The 16,031-nt window shown below is 50.9% G+C and overlaps 1 protein-coding gene across 3 annotated transcripts in view; it reads left to right on the top strand.

The window, feature by feature from the left end:
- The window catches only part of CPNE2 (copine 2), a 43,550-nt gene that overhangs the window by 23,193 nt on the left and 4,326 nt on the right, over window positions 1-16,031 (top strand). For all 3 annotated transcript variants that reach the window (XM_053987262.1, XM_053987260.1, XM_053987261.1), the window contains exons 6-14: window positions 2,536-2,619; window positions 5,655-5,744; window positions 5,957-6,055; window positions 6,788-6,874; window positions 7,048-7,107; window positions 9,485-9,618; window positions 10,286-10,340; window positions 14,596-14,647; window positions 15,554-15,687. In XM_053987262.1, the coding sequence (XP_053843237.1) occupies window positions 2,536-2,619; window positions 5,655-5,744; window positions 5,957-6,055; window positions 6,788-6,874; window positions 7,048-7,107; window positions 9,485-9,618; window positions 10,286-10,340; window positions 14,596-14,647; window positions 15,554-15,687 (795 nt within the window). The remainder of the gene's footprint in view (window positions 1-2,535; window positions 2,620-5,654; window positions 5,745-5,956; window positions 6,056-6,787; window positions 6,875-7,047; window positions 7,108-9,484; window positions 9,619-10,285; window positions 10,341-14,595; window positions 14,648-15,553; window positions 15,688-16,031) is intronic.

Here is a 16,031-nt window from a genome sequence, read left to right as displayed (position 1 = left end):
CAGTGACCACCTGCTGTCACCAAGAACTGACAAAGTTTCTTTGCCAATTCCCATACTGCAGGACAGAGTTGCAGTGCTCAAAGTCCTGCTCATGAGCAAAGGATGCTCAGGTCACCTCATGCACATTAAAATGGCTCTTGAATAAGGATATTGGATGGAAAACAGTATTTTTGTGTCATTTTTGGTTATGGTTGAAATGCAGCTGTGGGAGCTGGGTAAAACTTGTTTAAGCTTAGGAAATACAGTGAAAAATTGAATAAACAAAAGAAAAGCAAGGCTGAGGTTGCAGCCTGGGGAGCTGCAGCATTCAGTACCACACAGCATGGAGCTGGGGAGCACGGCTACAGGCTCAGACATTATAGGAAGGGACTGGATCTCACAGGATTTTGTGGTGGGGTCATGGCATCATCTTCAGTGCACACTAAGCTGAAGCTGTGCCACAAGCCCAGCCTGGAGCTGTGCTCAGCCCCAGGCAGCTCCTTCTGCCATGGCTACCCTGAGGCTGGGATCTCTTTGAGGCTGCAGGCAGGTCCTCCTCCCCATCACATGTCCATTCTCTCCACCTGCGTCTCACTACCTTGATTTAAATGTTGAAGCTGCAAAGCAGGAGCATGTCAGCAGCAGATTCAGCCTGGGGCTCTTATACCTTATGTCAGATCAGTTCTTGGGAGAGTTGTTGAAAGATAAAATATCTTGCAGAAGAGGAGGTATTTCCACCTGGGCCAGAGTTGTCCGTGCCACCACAGCAATGGGGACAGCAAGAGGGCAGTGATGCTTCAGCATGGCTGGGGGACAGCAAGTGCTGCGAGCCAGGACTGTGCTGGAAGCTGTGATTTAGGGAGCTGTGTCTGCTGGAAGTGCCAGCTCCACCCTCCTTCTCCATGGTGTGTTAAACCCGGTTTGGATCATTTCGATTCTTGGATCAATTTGCAGATCGATCTGGTCTGCTGAGCTCCTTTGGCTGCTCAGTTTCCATCTCCCGCCAGGTTTGCAGGGGTGAGATGTGTGTGGGTTTGATGTTTTAAAATAGCAGCCCACAATCTTGTGGCTTGGAGGCATCTCCCACCCTGCTTTGAACAGAACAAGGCTGACCGGACTTGCAAGCCAGGCTGATCCATGTGGGATGGCAGCAAACATCCTTCAAAGCTCCCCAGTGCCTCCTCCAGCCCACGCTGGGCTGGTGCTGATGAAGCTGCCTTGGGTTAGAGGTTAAGCCAGCACAGGCAGGGTCGGGTACCCACCACTGGTTCTTTAATCCATCTCTGAAGCCTGCAAATGCCAAGCCCAGGTGGTGGGTGAGCAGGATCAGAGCTGTGCTGTAGCCCTAAAGCTGCAGAAGGAATGGCTTGTGTTTCTATCCTACAAATGTGTGAAAAAGGGTAGGAAAAAAATAACCTCATCTCACCAGAGAGCCTTTATGGTCTGCTTCTCTGCAGAAGAATTTTGACTGAAGCAAGTTGTAGTTTCCCCAAGCCAAAAGACTTTGCAGTGATTTACTTTTCTGGCTGGCTTCAGAAGCTAGACTTATATAGAAATGTTGATGGATTTTCTGCTGGGACATTGCTAGAGCCCTTGTGCATCCCAGCTGCCATCTCCTGGGCTTGCTGTGGACAGGAGGTCCTGGAGTATCCATGTTTCCTCCTTCTCCATGCACAGCCCCTCTCATCCCCACTGCATCACTCAGAAGCGCAAACCCATAAAAAGTTCCTCCAGCTCTTTGAAGGATTCAGACACCCACCCTCCTCTAGGAGGAAAACCCAACTGAAATGACTTGAATTCTCGATAGATTGTCTGGGATATTTGGGATTTGTTTTTTTTTCTGAATGGGAATGAAGTTCTGCCTGGAAAATCTGGAGTTTCCCTGTCGGTGCCACCAGCGCCTTCCGCCTCGCCGGTCTGCGGGTGCCGAAGCAGCCCCCGTGCTGCTTCCCAGCAGGGGGGTGTGTGTGTGTACATGTTCCTCAGAAAGCAGCAGCCCTTTGTCGGGGATTATCTGAGGAGAAGCTGGCAGCAGAGGCAGCGCACACTGACTCAGGGCTGCGTATCTCAGGGTGTTACATGATCTCTGTCAACACCAGGGCAGCTAACTCCTTAAAGACTTCCTCTGCTTATGCTTTGCTGCTGTGTGTAGGAGGGTGGATTTTCTTCCTTTCTCCCCCAAGACATGCACTTCAAAATTCTGTTTTTCCTTTGAGGCTTTGGATGTTTTTCCAAGCTGAAACACAGCTGCCTCCCAGCTGGGATTGTTTTCTGTGGCATCTGTGTCCAGAGAGCTTTTTGGGTACAGACACACGCTGGGGTGCCAACACACCCGCCTTGCAAAATGTGCTGGGGAAATCAAGGGGATTCACACAAGCAGGACAGGGAGGTGGGCAGGACACTGCCTGTGGGTGCTGCCTGTTGGCCACTGTGCCTGACCTGACCCCATGAGGACAGGAGAGCGTCTGCAGGGCTGGCAGTGACACAGAAACATCTCTCTTGGACCTCTGCTGCTTGCAGAGCACCACGTAACCCATCCTGTTCTTCTCCCTCCAGGACCTTTTTGGGAAGTCAGACCCCTTCTTGGAGTTTTATAAACCAGGTGATGATGGGAAGTGGATGCTGGTTCACAGAACAGAGGTGAGCAAAACTCCAACCTGAGCTGCTGAGACACCTCCATCCTCACATCAGCTCCTCTTGCCCTTCATGGCGTTATCTCATCCATTGTCTGTAGAGCAGGGTGGGATCCAGGGATTTCAAAACCTTACAACTCGCATCCTGGTGTCCAGTTGAGGCTGCTGGACTCCAGCAGATGAAGGTTCACTGGGGCCAGTGAAGTCTTGTAATCTTTTCTGTGCTACCCACTGCTGTATCTAGCATGCAGAGAGGGAGATGGTCTTGAAGCCCATGGTAATCTCCAGTCTCATCCTGGGCTTAGACTGCGCCCTGGGCCACTCTCCCTCCACTTGCAGAGCATCAGGATGAGCTGTGACCTGGGGAGATGGTGAAGAGAGGTGGGAAAAGGTTAAAATGAGCTTTTGCCACACCTCCACCTAAGCCAGGTGTTCAGGCACCTCCAGTTTCAGTGCATGAGCACTCGGCCTCGTGTCTCTTGTGAGCCAGAGCCACAGCCAAGGAGGCAGAGAGCTGTACCAGCTCTTGGTGGGTCTGATCAGGGCCAGCTGACCTTCCTCTCCCTCATTTATACCTGCTGTGGTATTTTGATCTGAGCTGGTCACGTTCTCAAGCTGCTAAAGCCAGTGATGTTAGGAATACCAGGCTCAGCACAGGCAGGGAGAAAAAGGCTGGATTTTGCTTTAACAATGGACTAATAAGTACTTTTCAACTGCTTTCTTTCTTCTCCTCAGAGCTTGTTTCAAGGCTCTTTTTAGTTTGCACACAGTTCCTGGCAGCTGGCAGAGAGAGGAGGGGGAATCACTGGTGGGGGGGACTGACAGCAGCTTCCATAGCAGAGGAAGAGAGCTCCATTTCACCCCATCTCACACCCTTCTTTTTCCATGCCTTTTCTTGTCCCCTCAAAGCCTGGTTAAGGAGTTGTACCATCACAGGAAGCTGCTGTAACAGAACACAGGGGGAGCTCAGGTGGAAGGAGAAAGTGGTGTTTATTTACAAAGTCTCTGCATATGTTTGGTTTTACCATTTCTGTGCAAAGTCCATGGGGATTTCCTTCACTCACACACCCACATGCACATGAGCACCAGGATGTGGGTAGTGCCTTGTGTCCTGTGGTACCAGTACAGGCCGTCCTTATAACCTCAGCTCTGCTGTTTAATTTTTGGTGCTTTCCCACACACCTTTCCATGCATATTTAGTTCACATCAACCTTAGTATTTCTCCTGTATTTCTGTGGGAGCAGAAGGCTGGGGCCTTCCTTGTTTTTTCCCTCGTGATTCAGTGTGTGTAGCTGGGCTTTGGCTCAACAAGATGTGTTCCTCAGCTGTGGGGGTTTGGAGTGGCCTCCAGCCCTTCCTTCTGGAAGAGGCATGGGAAGGTGACTGTGCACCAGCCACTGCTGGCATGTCTGTAAGCATGTCAGGTTTGTGGGGAGCAGAGTCTATACTGGTGTTTCCTCTGAGTAGCTGCCCATTGTCCTGTCTCACTGGATCAAGGTCTAGACAAGTTTTCTTTCAAGTAATGGATGCTCCAACAGCCTCCACCTTACCAGCCCTGGATACATCCAGCTGCCCTGAGAGGGATACCACGTTAGGTGACCCATCCCTGGTCAAGGCCAGGTTGGATGGGTCTTGAAGCTTGGGTCTTGATCTAGTGGAAGCTGTCCCTGCCCATGGTGGGGGATTGGAACTGGATGATCTTTAAGGCCCCTTCCAACCCAAACCATTCTACGATGCTGTGACCATCTTTGTGTGTTGAGGCTGGATATGAAGAAATAAAGTTCTCCATTCTTGCAGCTTCCAGTGCAGGAATAGAGCCAGCTTTCAGTCTGATGCTGGCATTTCTCCTGCCAGCAGACAGGGCAGGTGTGACAGGGCAGGATGAGTGCACCACTGCAGCTTGTTGTCTAAGCACAAATGTGAATGCTCAGCTGGAGCTCTGGATCCTTCCCCACCCACCCTGGTGACCTGGCAGCCTGTGGGCAGCATCTCGGGATGTGTGGGCTCCCCCTGCTCTCCCAGGCTCCTGGAGGAGGTGTTTACAAATTCAGCTAAACTGTTCCTGCAGTGTCAGGGTTTCCCCCTCTCTCAGTGAGAGCCTCGCTGTCAAACAAGATGCCAGTTCCAGGTCCCGTGCAGCTGTTTGCCCACAGCAGCAGCCATGGATCTCTTCCTCACTGCTCTGTGCAGTGACTGTCCCAGCTGCAAAGATCCGAGGTCCTTCACACCACATATCCCCCGTGTTTGCCTTGCACAGATAAGGGTTAATTTGCTGCCTGTGCCTGACTTCCTGAATATCCCTGTGAATCTTTCTTTGTGAGCACCACACCTTTGTGGAAAGGGATCTTTGCCTGCCCTGCAGGCACCTCCGATGTACACAGCGTGTGCCTGGAGCCCACTCGAGTTTGCTTAGGTTTCTACTAAGCAATTGCATTTTCTCAGGAAATGTCAAAAAGCATCAATTAATATTTCTCCAGCCCAGGCAGCAGATGTTACACAGATGAGACGAGAGAGCTTAATGTGCCCCGGGCTGTTTTGGCTTCCCAAGGGCTGGTTGCAGCATCTTGCTGCTCCATCTCCCCAGTGGTCAGACCCCAGATGGATTCAGGCTGTGTTTGGGTGCTGGGGGGCTGTAAGCAACGAGTAGGGGGCAAGCAGTGGGATGCAGAGGGCATAAGTAGTAGCTGCTGGCCTGGGAGCTGTGGAGTGAGTGGCTGTGCCCGTGCTCAGGCATTGCTGTGCCCGTGCTGCCCAGTGTGCCACAGCTGTTCTCTCAGGCAGTTTTCCTTAATTGCTCCCAGAGGTGGATAAATCACCCAAGGCAATGAAAACAAACCTGGTTTAACTCACACGTGCTGCAGCCTGAGAAGGGGAAGCTGCTGTGTCTCAATTATGGAGGCAGGGGAGGGCTGACACAGCTTGCCTGGCCTGGCCCACTGGGAGGTGTTTCAGGGTCGCTCATGGAGATGTGTCCCTGCTTTGTCCTGATCTCTGCCTGTGGGTGTGCCCTTTGTAACAGCATCCCTCTGCTCCCACCTCCAGGTGATCAAATACACGCTGGACCCCGTCTGGAAGCCGTTCACTGTGCCTTTGGTGTCACTGTGTGATGGAGATATGGAGAAGCTGATAAAGGTAGAGGGGAGCCCTCTGGCTTGTATTGTGGGGATCAGCCTCTGGGGTTGACTGTTAAACATCTGAACCCCCAGGGCTGGCTTATTAACAAACCCCAAAACAACAAAAAATTCCTTGTTTGGGGTCTGCAGCAGGAGAGGCTGGGGACTTCAGCAGCCCTTGCAGGAGATAGTTCCTGTTTCTGAGGCTGGCTTGTGCTCCCTCCACCCCAGGTGGTGTGCTACGACTACGACAGTGATGGGGGACATGACTTCATCGGGGAGTTTCAGACCTCAGTGGCCAGGTTGTGTGAAGCCCAAGATGCCTCTCCAGTAAGTGCTGACATGCTTTAGGGAAGAATGAAGAAGGGGTTGATGACAGACTTTGGTACTTGCACCCTCAATCTGTGCTCAGAAGCCAAGTCCAAATTCCTTTCTCCTTCCACCCGCAGTGTAAGTGACCCAGGCTATTGGTGTAGCTAAAACAAAAAACCTGAGCTAGAGAGAGCTAAGGCAGACTTTGCTGAAAATCAGGCTCTGCTGGGTGTCTGAAGCAGCACCCATGATTTGGAGGTGCCCTGTGGTTTAGGGGGCCAGAAGGGGAGCTGTGACTTGCTGCTGGGGCTGCATCTGCAGCAGGGGCAGCCTGGTCCCCAGGAGTGCAACTCAACACCAGTTTTGTGCCAAAGGTGTCCCCGTTTTGCCCTGAAGTGCTGGCCAAGATCCTTGGCAGATACCTCCTGACTGAAGGTGTGTTGTGAAGACCCCTGGACAGCAGAGCTTTGCACTGCTGTCTTCACCAGGATTGCAGGCCATTGAGTCTCCTGCCTGGGGAAACTGAGGCACAAAGGCATGAAAGTGCCCTGTACTGCACAAGGTTGTAGTGCCAGAGACAGGCATTGAGCCTGTTTTTCTTCTGGATTTGCAATCTATAGCCTGGGAATAAAACCTTCCTCTTCAGCACTGGAGGGAGGCTGCCCCCAGGATATGCTGCTGGTGGCATCTGCAGCCACGTGGCACAGCCCAGCCCTGCTCTCACACCAGGGTCTGTCTCATGTCTTGCAGCTCGAGCTAGAGTGCATTAACCCCAAAAAGCAAAAGAAGAAAAAGAATTACAAGAACTCTGGGATCATCATTGTCAAGTCCTGCAAAGTGAGTATGTGACTGAGATGTTTCCTTCAGCCCTGACTGAGCTTGGGTCTTCTTGAGCTCCCCCATCCTTTATCCTCTGCCTCTCTTGTGTTTCCAAGGGCCTGCATAGCCTGAATAATGATGACAATGATGACAATTGCTGAAACACGGCTTTTTTTTGTTTTTTCTTTCAGATAACCAGAGATTTCTCCTTCCTGGACTACATCCTGGGAGGCTGCCAACTGATGTTCACTGTAAGGACTTTTGCTTCTCTTTGCCCAGTAGTAGTAACACCTATGTGATGGGCAGAACTGGGGAGTGAGGTTCAGTGTGAGATTTGGCATCAGCTTGGGGGGACTTCTCATGACAGTGAGGAGCTGCCTGTTTTGCTGTTAAACCATGTGGGTTTGGGGATTCTGGGGATGCTGAGGTACATCCAGTATGATGGAGGGAGCTGGGTGGACTTTGGCTGAAGGCCAGATTTGCAAAAAGACCTGACCCTTCACAAAATGTCACCAGCTTCTCTCTGTATTTCAAGCTTTAACCACCCTAATTTTTTTAATGGCAGCTCTCCTTATTCTGAACCCAGATGGGAGGCTTTGGGATGTTACAGAAATGGTTTTCTGCATTTTTACTGACATTTCCACCTTCTTTCAAGCTGGACCACAGCTTGTCAGGAGTAAATAAGCAAGAACATGACAATCCTGAGTGAAACCACCACAATGCAGAAGTGGGTTTCTCAATTTCTGCAAACTTTCCTGGTGCAGTATCCAGAGAGCTGCAGGCACTCGCAGTTAGATCAGTTTGTATTTTGTTGTTTTATCTGAAAACATGATGGGGGAAGAGTAGGAGGAGGAGGAAGAGTTGCCATAGGAACAGCAATGATTGGGAGAGCTTTTTGTGTGCTGTTCTGCCTCTGTGTGCTTTGGTCTTGGTGCTGGAGAGTGAATAGAAGAGAAAATCAGTGAATTTATTGGTAGTACAGAGCTCTTGCATGAATTAGGTTTGAATGCAGAAATTTTCCCCCCATCTAAAGATCTGCTGGTTATTGGAGGGCTCCTCCTCCTCCCAAGGCATCTTTGGTCCAAAGGGTGTGTTTCCAAAGGCCACACTGCAGAAACTCCTGAGCTGGCAGGAGGATTCTGCACACACCCCCTGCAATTTGGAAAGGCCACTGGCGTCCTCCCCACCGAGGGAGGGGCTCAGGAGAGGAGGGCTGAAGCCAGAGAAGAGGGTTTTGGGCCCAGTCATGTGCCTCGTGTTGGAAGCAGACCAGCTGTGTCCCTCTCAGACTCAGTGCCTGAGTCCTGCTCTTGATGGCATTGCTTGTATGAGCAGGGCCCCTGCCTGTCTGACTCCACTGAGCCCCCACCTCGTGCCTCAGTTTCCCTCTCGCTCTCTGGCCATGGTGGCTTGGTCAGAGCTGGACGCAGAGGTGTTCCAGAGGTGAACCACAGGTTTGGTGAGGCCGTACAGTTGTGTGACAAAGAAGTTCATGGATGGTTTGGGTTGGAAGGGACCTTCAAAGATCGTCTCATTTCACCCCCCTGCCATGGGCAGGGACAACTTCCATTGGACCAGGTTGCCCAGGGCTTCATCCAACCTGGCCTTAAGCACTTCCAGGGATGGGGCAGCCACAGCTTCTCTGCACAACTTGTGCCTCACCACCCTCATCGTGCAACATTTCTCCCTTATCTCCAATCCAAACCCACACTCTTCCAGTTTAAAAACATGTTCCCTTGTCCTGCCATGCTGTTTTACCAGCCACCCTGGCACAAGGTGGTGGCACATCCTGGGGTGTGATGAATTCTTGCCCCAGCCAGGCCAAGGTCCCTTCTCAGGCAAACTGCCATCCGTCCTCTCCCATTATGGATATGGAGCAAAATCTCTCTCAAAATCCCTGAGCTCAATTTAGCCAGTGGAGTTATTTTGGGTTTTGCCTCTTTGCTAAGCAAACGAGTCGAGTGCAGTCACGCTGCCTGTTTGCCTCGTCCCAACTATTCCTTCCCAGTCGCATCAAATTGGGTGGCTCAGCATCTTGCCTCTTCTGGCCAGATTTATCTGGGTCTGAGATAGGCATTTCTACAAATGCCTTTAAATAGAAAGCCTAATTTAGTGCCTTCCTGACAGAGTCCCCTGAGAGCTCAGCATATATTGGTCCCTGGGGAAGCCTGGTGAAGAGCAGGTCTTCCTGCCTGCAGGGAAAGGTCTGCTCAGGGTTGTGATTCTTTGGTCAAAGACCTTGAGATTCAGATACCCAGGTGGCCCCAGCTGCCTTGGTGTCCCTGGGGCTACTCAGTTCCTGTGCACCTGGGAGATGGGCAGCGAGAGTCCTCAGCTGGAGGTGGTGGTGGCTTGCTCCAGGAGTTGGGGCTGCTTGGGGACACCTTATGTGATGCTCATTGATGAAAACTGGAGGGGTAAGAGTGAATGACTTTGCCTAATGTAGTATTTAATCAGCTTTTTGCAGGGAAGGTGAAGAAATTTATTTTGTTAAACCTTTTCCAAAGTTTGAGGTTTGGGGTTTGAGGGAACTGTGGGTGGGCCTCATAGCAATGGAGGCTTGGTGGCCAGGTCTCTGGTGGCATTTGCTAACAGAGGATGGGTTTATGCATCTCTCTTGTCCTCCAGGTTGGGATTGACTTCACAGCTTCCAATGGGAACCCCCAAGAACCCTCCTCTTTGCACTACATCAACCCCTTGGGGACAAACGAGTACTTGTCAGCCATCTGGGCTGTTGGCCAGATCATCCAGGACTATGACTCGTAAGCACCGTGCCCTTCTGCCACCACCCCGGTTTTGCAGATTCTTCCCTGGCTTCCCAAGAGGCTTCTGGGATGCATCTGCCTTGACCCAGGGCTAAGTAATACCTTAAGAATGTTATTTACCATAAACATCAGGATGCAGGAGGAGAGGGTTGGGACAGGCTTTCTCCTCTCCCCCCATTGCTGCTGTGGAGGGGAAGGAGCCTTAGCAGAAGTGGAACATCCTCTGCTGGGGGCAGGTGCCCTCAGCTTGCTGTTGTTTACTGTCAGAGCTGTGACCCCAGATTGCCTCATTCCTCAGACATCCTGAGGAGTGGAGAAAACATTAAAAAAAATCCTCAGACATTGATAGAGAAAACAAAACAGAAGTCTGTTGCTCTCACTGTGATGGCTTTTGTAACCAAAATGGATTGCTCACTTTTTAAAATCTCCAGGGTTACATGCCTGCAAGAGACGCGTGTGTTTGGGCAAGAGGATGCTCCTGGTCTCTATGGGAAACAGCAAAGCTGGACCCTTTTTTCTCTAAAGATCAAATTCAAGGGGGAATATCTGTTCTCTCTTGAGAATGTTTATCTCCCATTTAAAAGCACTGTATGTTTTGGGAGAAGCTGTGCAAGCCTGCTTTGTGTGTGTCAGTACACTCATATGTTTTCCTCCTTCTCTTTAGGGACAAGATGTTTCCTGCTCTGGGATTCGGCGCCCAGCTCCCGCCAGACTGGAAGGTGAAGTGCTGTGGCCACCTGAGTGTTTGAGATGGGTTTGTCCTGACATCCTGCCTAGGCAGGAGCAGAACTGCCAGGGCTTGGTCAGGAAAAAGCTGCTGGGGAGAGGAGGAATGGGCAGATGTGGAATCTCAGCCGGTGAGATGTGTCAGTGTGGGTGGGCAACAAGGCAGGGATGGGGCATAAGCAGCCCATTCCTTCATTCTGCACTGGCATGAAAGCAGCAGCTCCCTGGCATTAATAGGCAGAGCCAGGCATTGATTCATTTTCCTGGCAGAAGGCAGGAACAATTCTGGGGAAGGGAAAAGGCCTCTGGATGAATGTGTCAGACGGCAGCTAAGTCTGGAAGGGGGCTGGGAGCTAGGGAGCCTTGATTTGATGTTGCACAGGCAGAGCCTGCAAGGACTGAAGCAGAGGAGCTTTCCCAAAAATCCACCTTGGTCTTTGGTTAGGATTAGACACTGGTCCTACAAGGGCTGAGCTGCACATCCTGCTCTTCTGGAGGGCAGGGAATGGGGCTGTTCCTGCAGCCTGGCTGGCAGATGGGGAGCATCTTCTCACGGCTGAGACAATGTGCTGGGACACCACCATCATTAATTACTGGCTGGGTCTTCTGGCCGCTCTTTGCTCACGCCCTTCATGTGCATTTTCTTTCTGCTCACTGGTTTTGAGGCGTTCCCAGCTTCAGGCTGGGGTTGGATCTCAGCGAGCCCTTTGTGTTCTGTGGGAGGGGAGCTGTGCTCTGGGCTGAGCACAGCGGGGCACGTAAGTCATGAGCAGCTGGGAACTGGGCTGGGAAGCTCATCACTGCCAACCCTCATGGCTGGGGATGTCCTGCCCGCTCCGGCTTTGTGCTTTTCTCTGCCCTCCCAGCAGCCAGAATTCATATGACTCAAGTGGGAGCTCTTGCTGTTTGCCAGCCACAGAAGGAGATCCCTCCATGTGTACTTTGGAGCTGATTCATCCTCCTTGGCCTGCAAATGTCTCTGGTCTGTCACTTTATCACTTTTGTTGGAAAAATCTAGGTAAGCAGCTTCCAAGGTCTAAGAGCCAGCTGCTGCCAGGGATTTATTACGTGGGGTGAAAAATGGGAATGGCAAATGCAGTAGGCATGGAAAAGGTACAGCAGCTCAGGATTGTCATGGAGAGCATCTTGTTCTGCTGCCCATGTGTGTGAGTCAGTGCCCACAGGAAGGGCATTGCTGGGTTGGAAACAGCCCTTCTGGCAAGCCCTTCTGGCAAGTACTGTGTTGAGGATGAGGGCTGGGGGCTCTGCACATGCCTCCTGCAGCCTCCTGTGGGCCGGGAGATGCTCTGTAAAAGCTACCAGGAAAAACACCTTGTTTTTCCCCAGAATGATTTCTAAGCCCAAATAAACGCCAGTGGGGAGCAGCTTCTTCCTCCCCAGGTGCTTGGGCCACCCGTGACCTGTTGGCTCCTGTTATCAGTGGGGCCATCCCTGCACCACTCCAGCTTGGGGCTTCATCTCAGTTCTCTCTAAGCATCACTGGCTCCATTCACTCATTAAAGATTTTTTTGGCTGTCAAGGCTCATTGGGTAATTTCAAAGCCAAAGCAGCAGCTCTTCATGAAATCCTGCGCCCTGTGTGACCATGGACAGAAAGCAGAGACCCAGAGACCCAAGTAAAGATTGCCAAGAGATACAAGAGGTATAAATGGTGCTTTGTGCTCCTGTTGCCATGGCTCCCCCAACGCTTCTCAGGCGCCCGGTGGAGCAGGATGTTTCGCACACAAAAGTCGCGTTGGAAATGTCAAAGAACATCTTGCCGTGTAACAGCTCTGTAGAGAGCCTCGAGTGGTTTCCTAGTAGGGAACAGGAGAGGAGAGCAGATGGGTTGTGGTTTCTGGGGGATGAGCAAAGGCAAAGCAGCAGCGGAGAGGGGGATTCTAAATGTTGGAGCCACACTGGTCACCTGGATTTGGGAGATGGGATCAGCCAAGGGAAGCTGGTGGCTTGACTGATGTGCAACCTCCAAGGCCTTCCATCCTTTTGCCAGATATATATATATACATATATATATAGAGAGAGAGGCAGACTGAGTCATGACAGCAGTGGAATTCCTTCTAGGGGTGGCAGAGAACCCTCTGTGAGGTTGTTCTTACCCTTTGGGGTGGTTCAGAAGTTTCTCTCTGTGAGTTACTGGGGAATGGGATACCTGTAGGTGCTCCATGTACATTTAGCTGGACTCCACAGAAACTGTTTTCAAAGTACAAGGTGAATGGGGAATGACATCCTTTCTTTTAAGTTTTTTGTTATTTTGAAGCTCTCCTGTTTATTTTTTAGGAGATATGTATATATAGATATATATTTTTATGTATATGTAAAATTCATAAAAACTCCAAAGGAGGTTTTGCAACACTTCTGCCACGTAGGGGTTCTGCTCTGTAGACAGTGAGGAACACAGCTTGAAACCATTTCATTGCTTCTTAAAAGAAAGATAAACCCCTCTTTTGCAGAGCAAAACATGGAAATATTTCTGCCTGCCTTGTCTATAAATACTCGTGACAGAATTTTGAACATCCTCTAAAAAAAAAAGAAAAAGCAAGCCCATTACAACTGCAAGTCAACTGAATTTGGATATACTGCCCAAAATCAAGGCTTCTGTGAGAAGGGGTGTATACAAAACACAGTCATATATTCAGCTTGTCTCTACCCTGGTGGCTGTGAGTGTTCCTGGTGGTGCTCTGCAAGCCTGGAGAGACCTGAGCAGCCAGTCACCAGTCAGGCAGCCCATCAGCTTTGCAGCATGGGGACAACATTTGGTTGACTTTACTTTTGTTTGGTTGCTATTTCTCACCCCACAGCCACTTGTAAAAACAGTTTTGCTGCTTTCGACACAATGCCCAGCAGAACTGGAAAGTCTGAATCAGACGCGTGTTGCGTTTGCAGCCTCGGGAGGACTCTGGCTTCAGACGGCTTTGGAGGACACTCGTTTTTGCCAGCATTGGGAATATGTGTGTCCCAAAGCAATTCCCTTGCTGAAAAGCTCAGCAATCCTCCACCCTTCCGAGAGGGAGACAATATCCTTGTTTTGTAACACTGGCACAAACAGGGTGGGAGCTTTTTGTTTCAGAATCCTTCAGCTGGTGGCCTGAAGGCCCAAATCACCCCTTCAACTTTCAGAGGTGCTGGAAGAGGCAGTTGCACTCCTTGATGCTCCTGAGAGTCTGTTTGCTTCTTGGTGTGCCTAAATTGCTGGGAGCAGAGTGAGGAATGTCTAACCCCACACATCTGGTGGCTGTTCACAAGCAGGATGTTGAGCCACACCAGCACTGGAAAGGTTCATACTGGAAGTCAGGAGCCCGCTCTTGCAGCTGGGCTGCTGGGCTTTCTTTGCTGGCAGAGACAGGTTCAAAGCAACTGCTGTCCCGTGCATCAGCCAGGGATCAAGGTGTGGGGGCTGTCTGCTCTTGTCACAAGACCTTTTTGCAAGACCATCTCCCTCTGAAAGCTTGAAAGGAGGTGGTGGAAAAGCTAAAGGGTCTTGGATGTGCTGTGGTGGAAGGAGGGGTTCATAGGCAATGAAGACCAGCTCAGATTGTGCTGGGACTTGCTGTCCATCACACCCAAGCTTTCACATCACCTCTCCCACGCTGCCTTTCACCCCCAGGCTGACCCAGATGATGGAGTTAACCAACTGCTGGTTTGCCATTGTACCTGACATGCCAGACCAGGTCTTCAGCACAGCTCACTCTGTGTCTTCTTCCCTCCTGCTGCATCATCCTCGTGCAGAGAGATGGGGAATGGAGATGCTGCCAGGACTGGCACTCCCTGTGATGAGTTTGAGTTTTCTCTCTTTAAAACCTGCAACAGGATGAAGTAATTTCTCCTAGTGACTGGTAAGATGGCACAGCTGGCTGAGAGTATCCCTTCTGCCTGCTTCCCCTCTGGGCAGCCAGCAGGAAGCCACGTGGAGAGACCTGCTTTGATGACTGTGGAAGAATGTATGATGTGATAATTTCAGGAGGCTGCATGCCCCCACTTAATGGGGGCACTGGAGAACTGGTTCATCCTCAAGTGCTGCTCAGCCCTGACCACGTTTGTTTTTGCTGTTTGGGTAGCAGAGGGCTGGGAAGTGTCACTGATCCAGCAGTTATGTGGACCATAACTCTGTCACCACCTGGTTCTGCTCCAGGGGAGCGTCACACTTAAACCAGCCCTGCAGCATCAACTAAACTGTTAGTGAGCCCTGCACTGGCCCTCCAAATTAATTTGGGTGTTTTCTTCTCCACAGGTATCCCATGAATTTGCCATTAACTTCAATCCCAGGAATCCATTCTGTTCAGGTAAGCATCTGCCAGGCCTTTAGGACTCCTTAGATGCCTTCAGTGCCTTCTGTCCTTCCTCTGCATTTCTTCAGTAACACTTTCATCCCTGGATGTGTTCAAGGCCAGGTTGGATGAGTCCCTGAGCAACCTGATCTAGTGGGTGGCATCACCACCCCTGTCAGCATGGTTGGCACTAGATGATCTCTCAGGTTCCTTCCAACCTGAATCATTCCATGATTCTGTGATCATGGGCATTTTTCAAGGCATGTTCAGAGACAGACATGAACGGTGAAGCAGAGCACGTGCTAAAGGCACACTCAGAGGGAAGCACAGAAAATTTGGGGGTGTGTAGGAAGGGCCAGGGTAAGATGCAACTGGATTCAGACTGTGTAAAATCCGCCTTCGCTCTGCTGTCTGGTGTGTCCTACCAGCCGTCTGCTCTCCCAGCAAGGCTGCAAGAAACACAAGGCCTGTTCAGCAGATGGGGAATTGAGACGTAACGCTCCATTTAGCAGCTGATAGCTGCTCACAGTGATGGCTGAAGGACTGCTCAGATCCTAAGTGGTAAGGGCTACCATGGACCCTCTTTCTCTTTTTTGGTTGTGTTTGGAGAGCAGGAGTTGCTTTTCTTTTTGCTCCTTCTCCTTGGCAGATTCTGAGATTTTTTCACAATCCCAAGGAATGCCTTCATTGACTGTGGGCACAACGAGGGCTTCTCTACCACAGGAGGTCTGAGGACCCACTGCAAAGTGACTGAAGAGCAAAGCTTGGATATTCAGAAATTTGGGATGAGTCGGGCAGGAAGTGGAGGGAATAGATCTGACTTCAGCTCCATGACAGCATGAGCTAATGATTCCTAATTGGGCTTGCTGTGGTCCTGAGTTGTGGCACTCTGTAATGCCTGTTTCTCTGCTTTCCCTGAAGGTGTGGAGGGCATTGTCCAAGCATACTCTGCCTGCCTGCCCCACATCCGCTTCTACGGACCCACCAACTTCTCCCCCATCATCAACCACGTGGCCCGTTTTGCAGCTCAAGCCACCCAACAGGAAACTGCATCAGTAAGTCCATAGGATTCCATGCTCTGATGGCAATCCTGATGGCTTTGGGCAGGGGAACACAAAGCCTGAGCTGGGTTTCACGTCTTCCCCTTGTCTCTGGGTCCAGCCTTGCCAGTGGTGACCAAGGTGTCCTTTTAGGGGTGTGAAGAGCATCTGAAGTCTGCAGGATAGAGCTCCCTTGGGTCCCTGTGGCAGCAGGCTGCCCATGGAGGATGGCAGATCTGGCCCCTGGCTTTTGCTGGCCAAAACAGCTCAGCTTGGGCATCAGCAGTTGCATGGCAGGAGATGCTGGGGTAAAAGCGTCCCTGATTCACACTTAAAACCTGTTCCCCACGAGGACCTTT

The sequence above is a fragment of the Vidua macroura genome, chromosome 11 (genome assembly GCF_024509145.1).
Source record: "Vidua macroura isolate BioBank_ID:100142 chromosome 11, ASM2450914v1, whole genome shotgun sequence".
Taxonomy (NCBI): Eukaryota; Metazoa; Chordata; class Aves; order Passeriformes; family Viduidae; genus Vidua; species Vidua macroura.
This window is presented reverse-complemented; position numbering and strand designations above follow the sequence as displayed.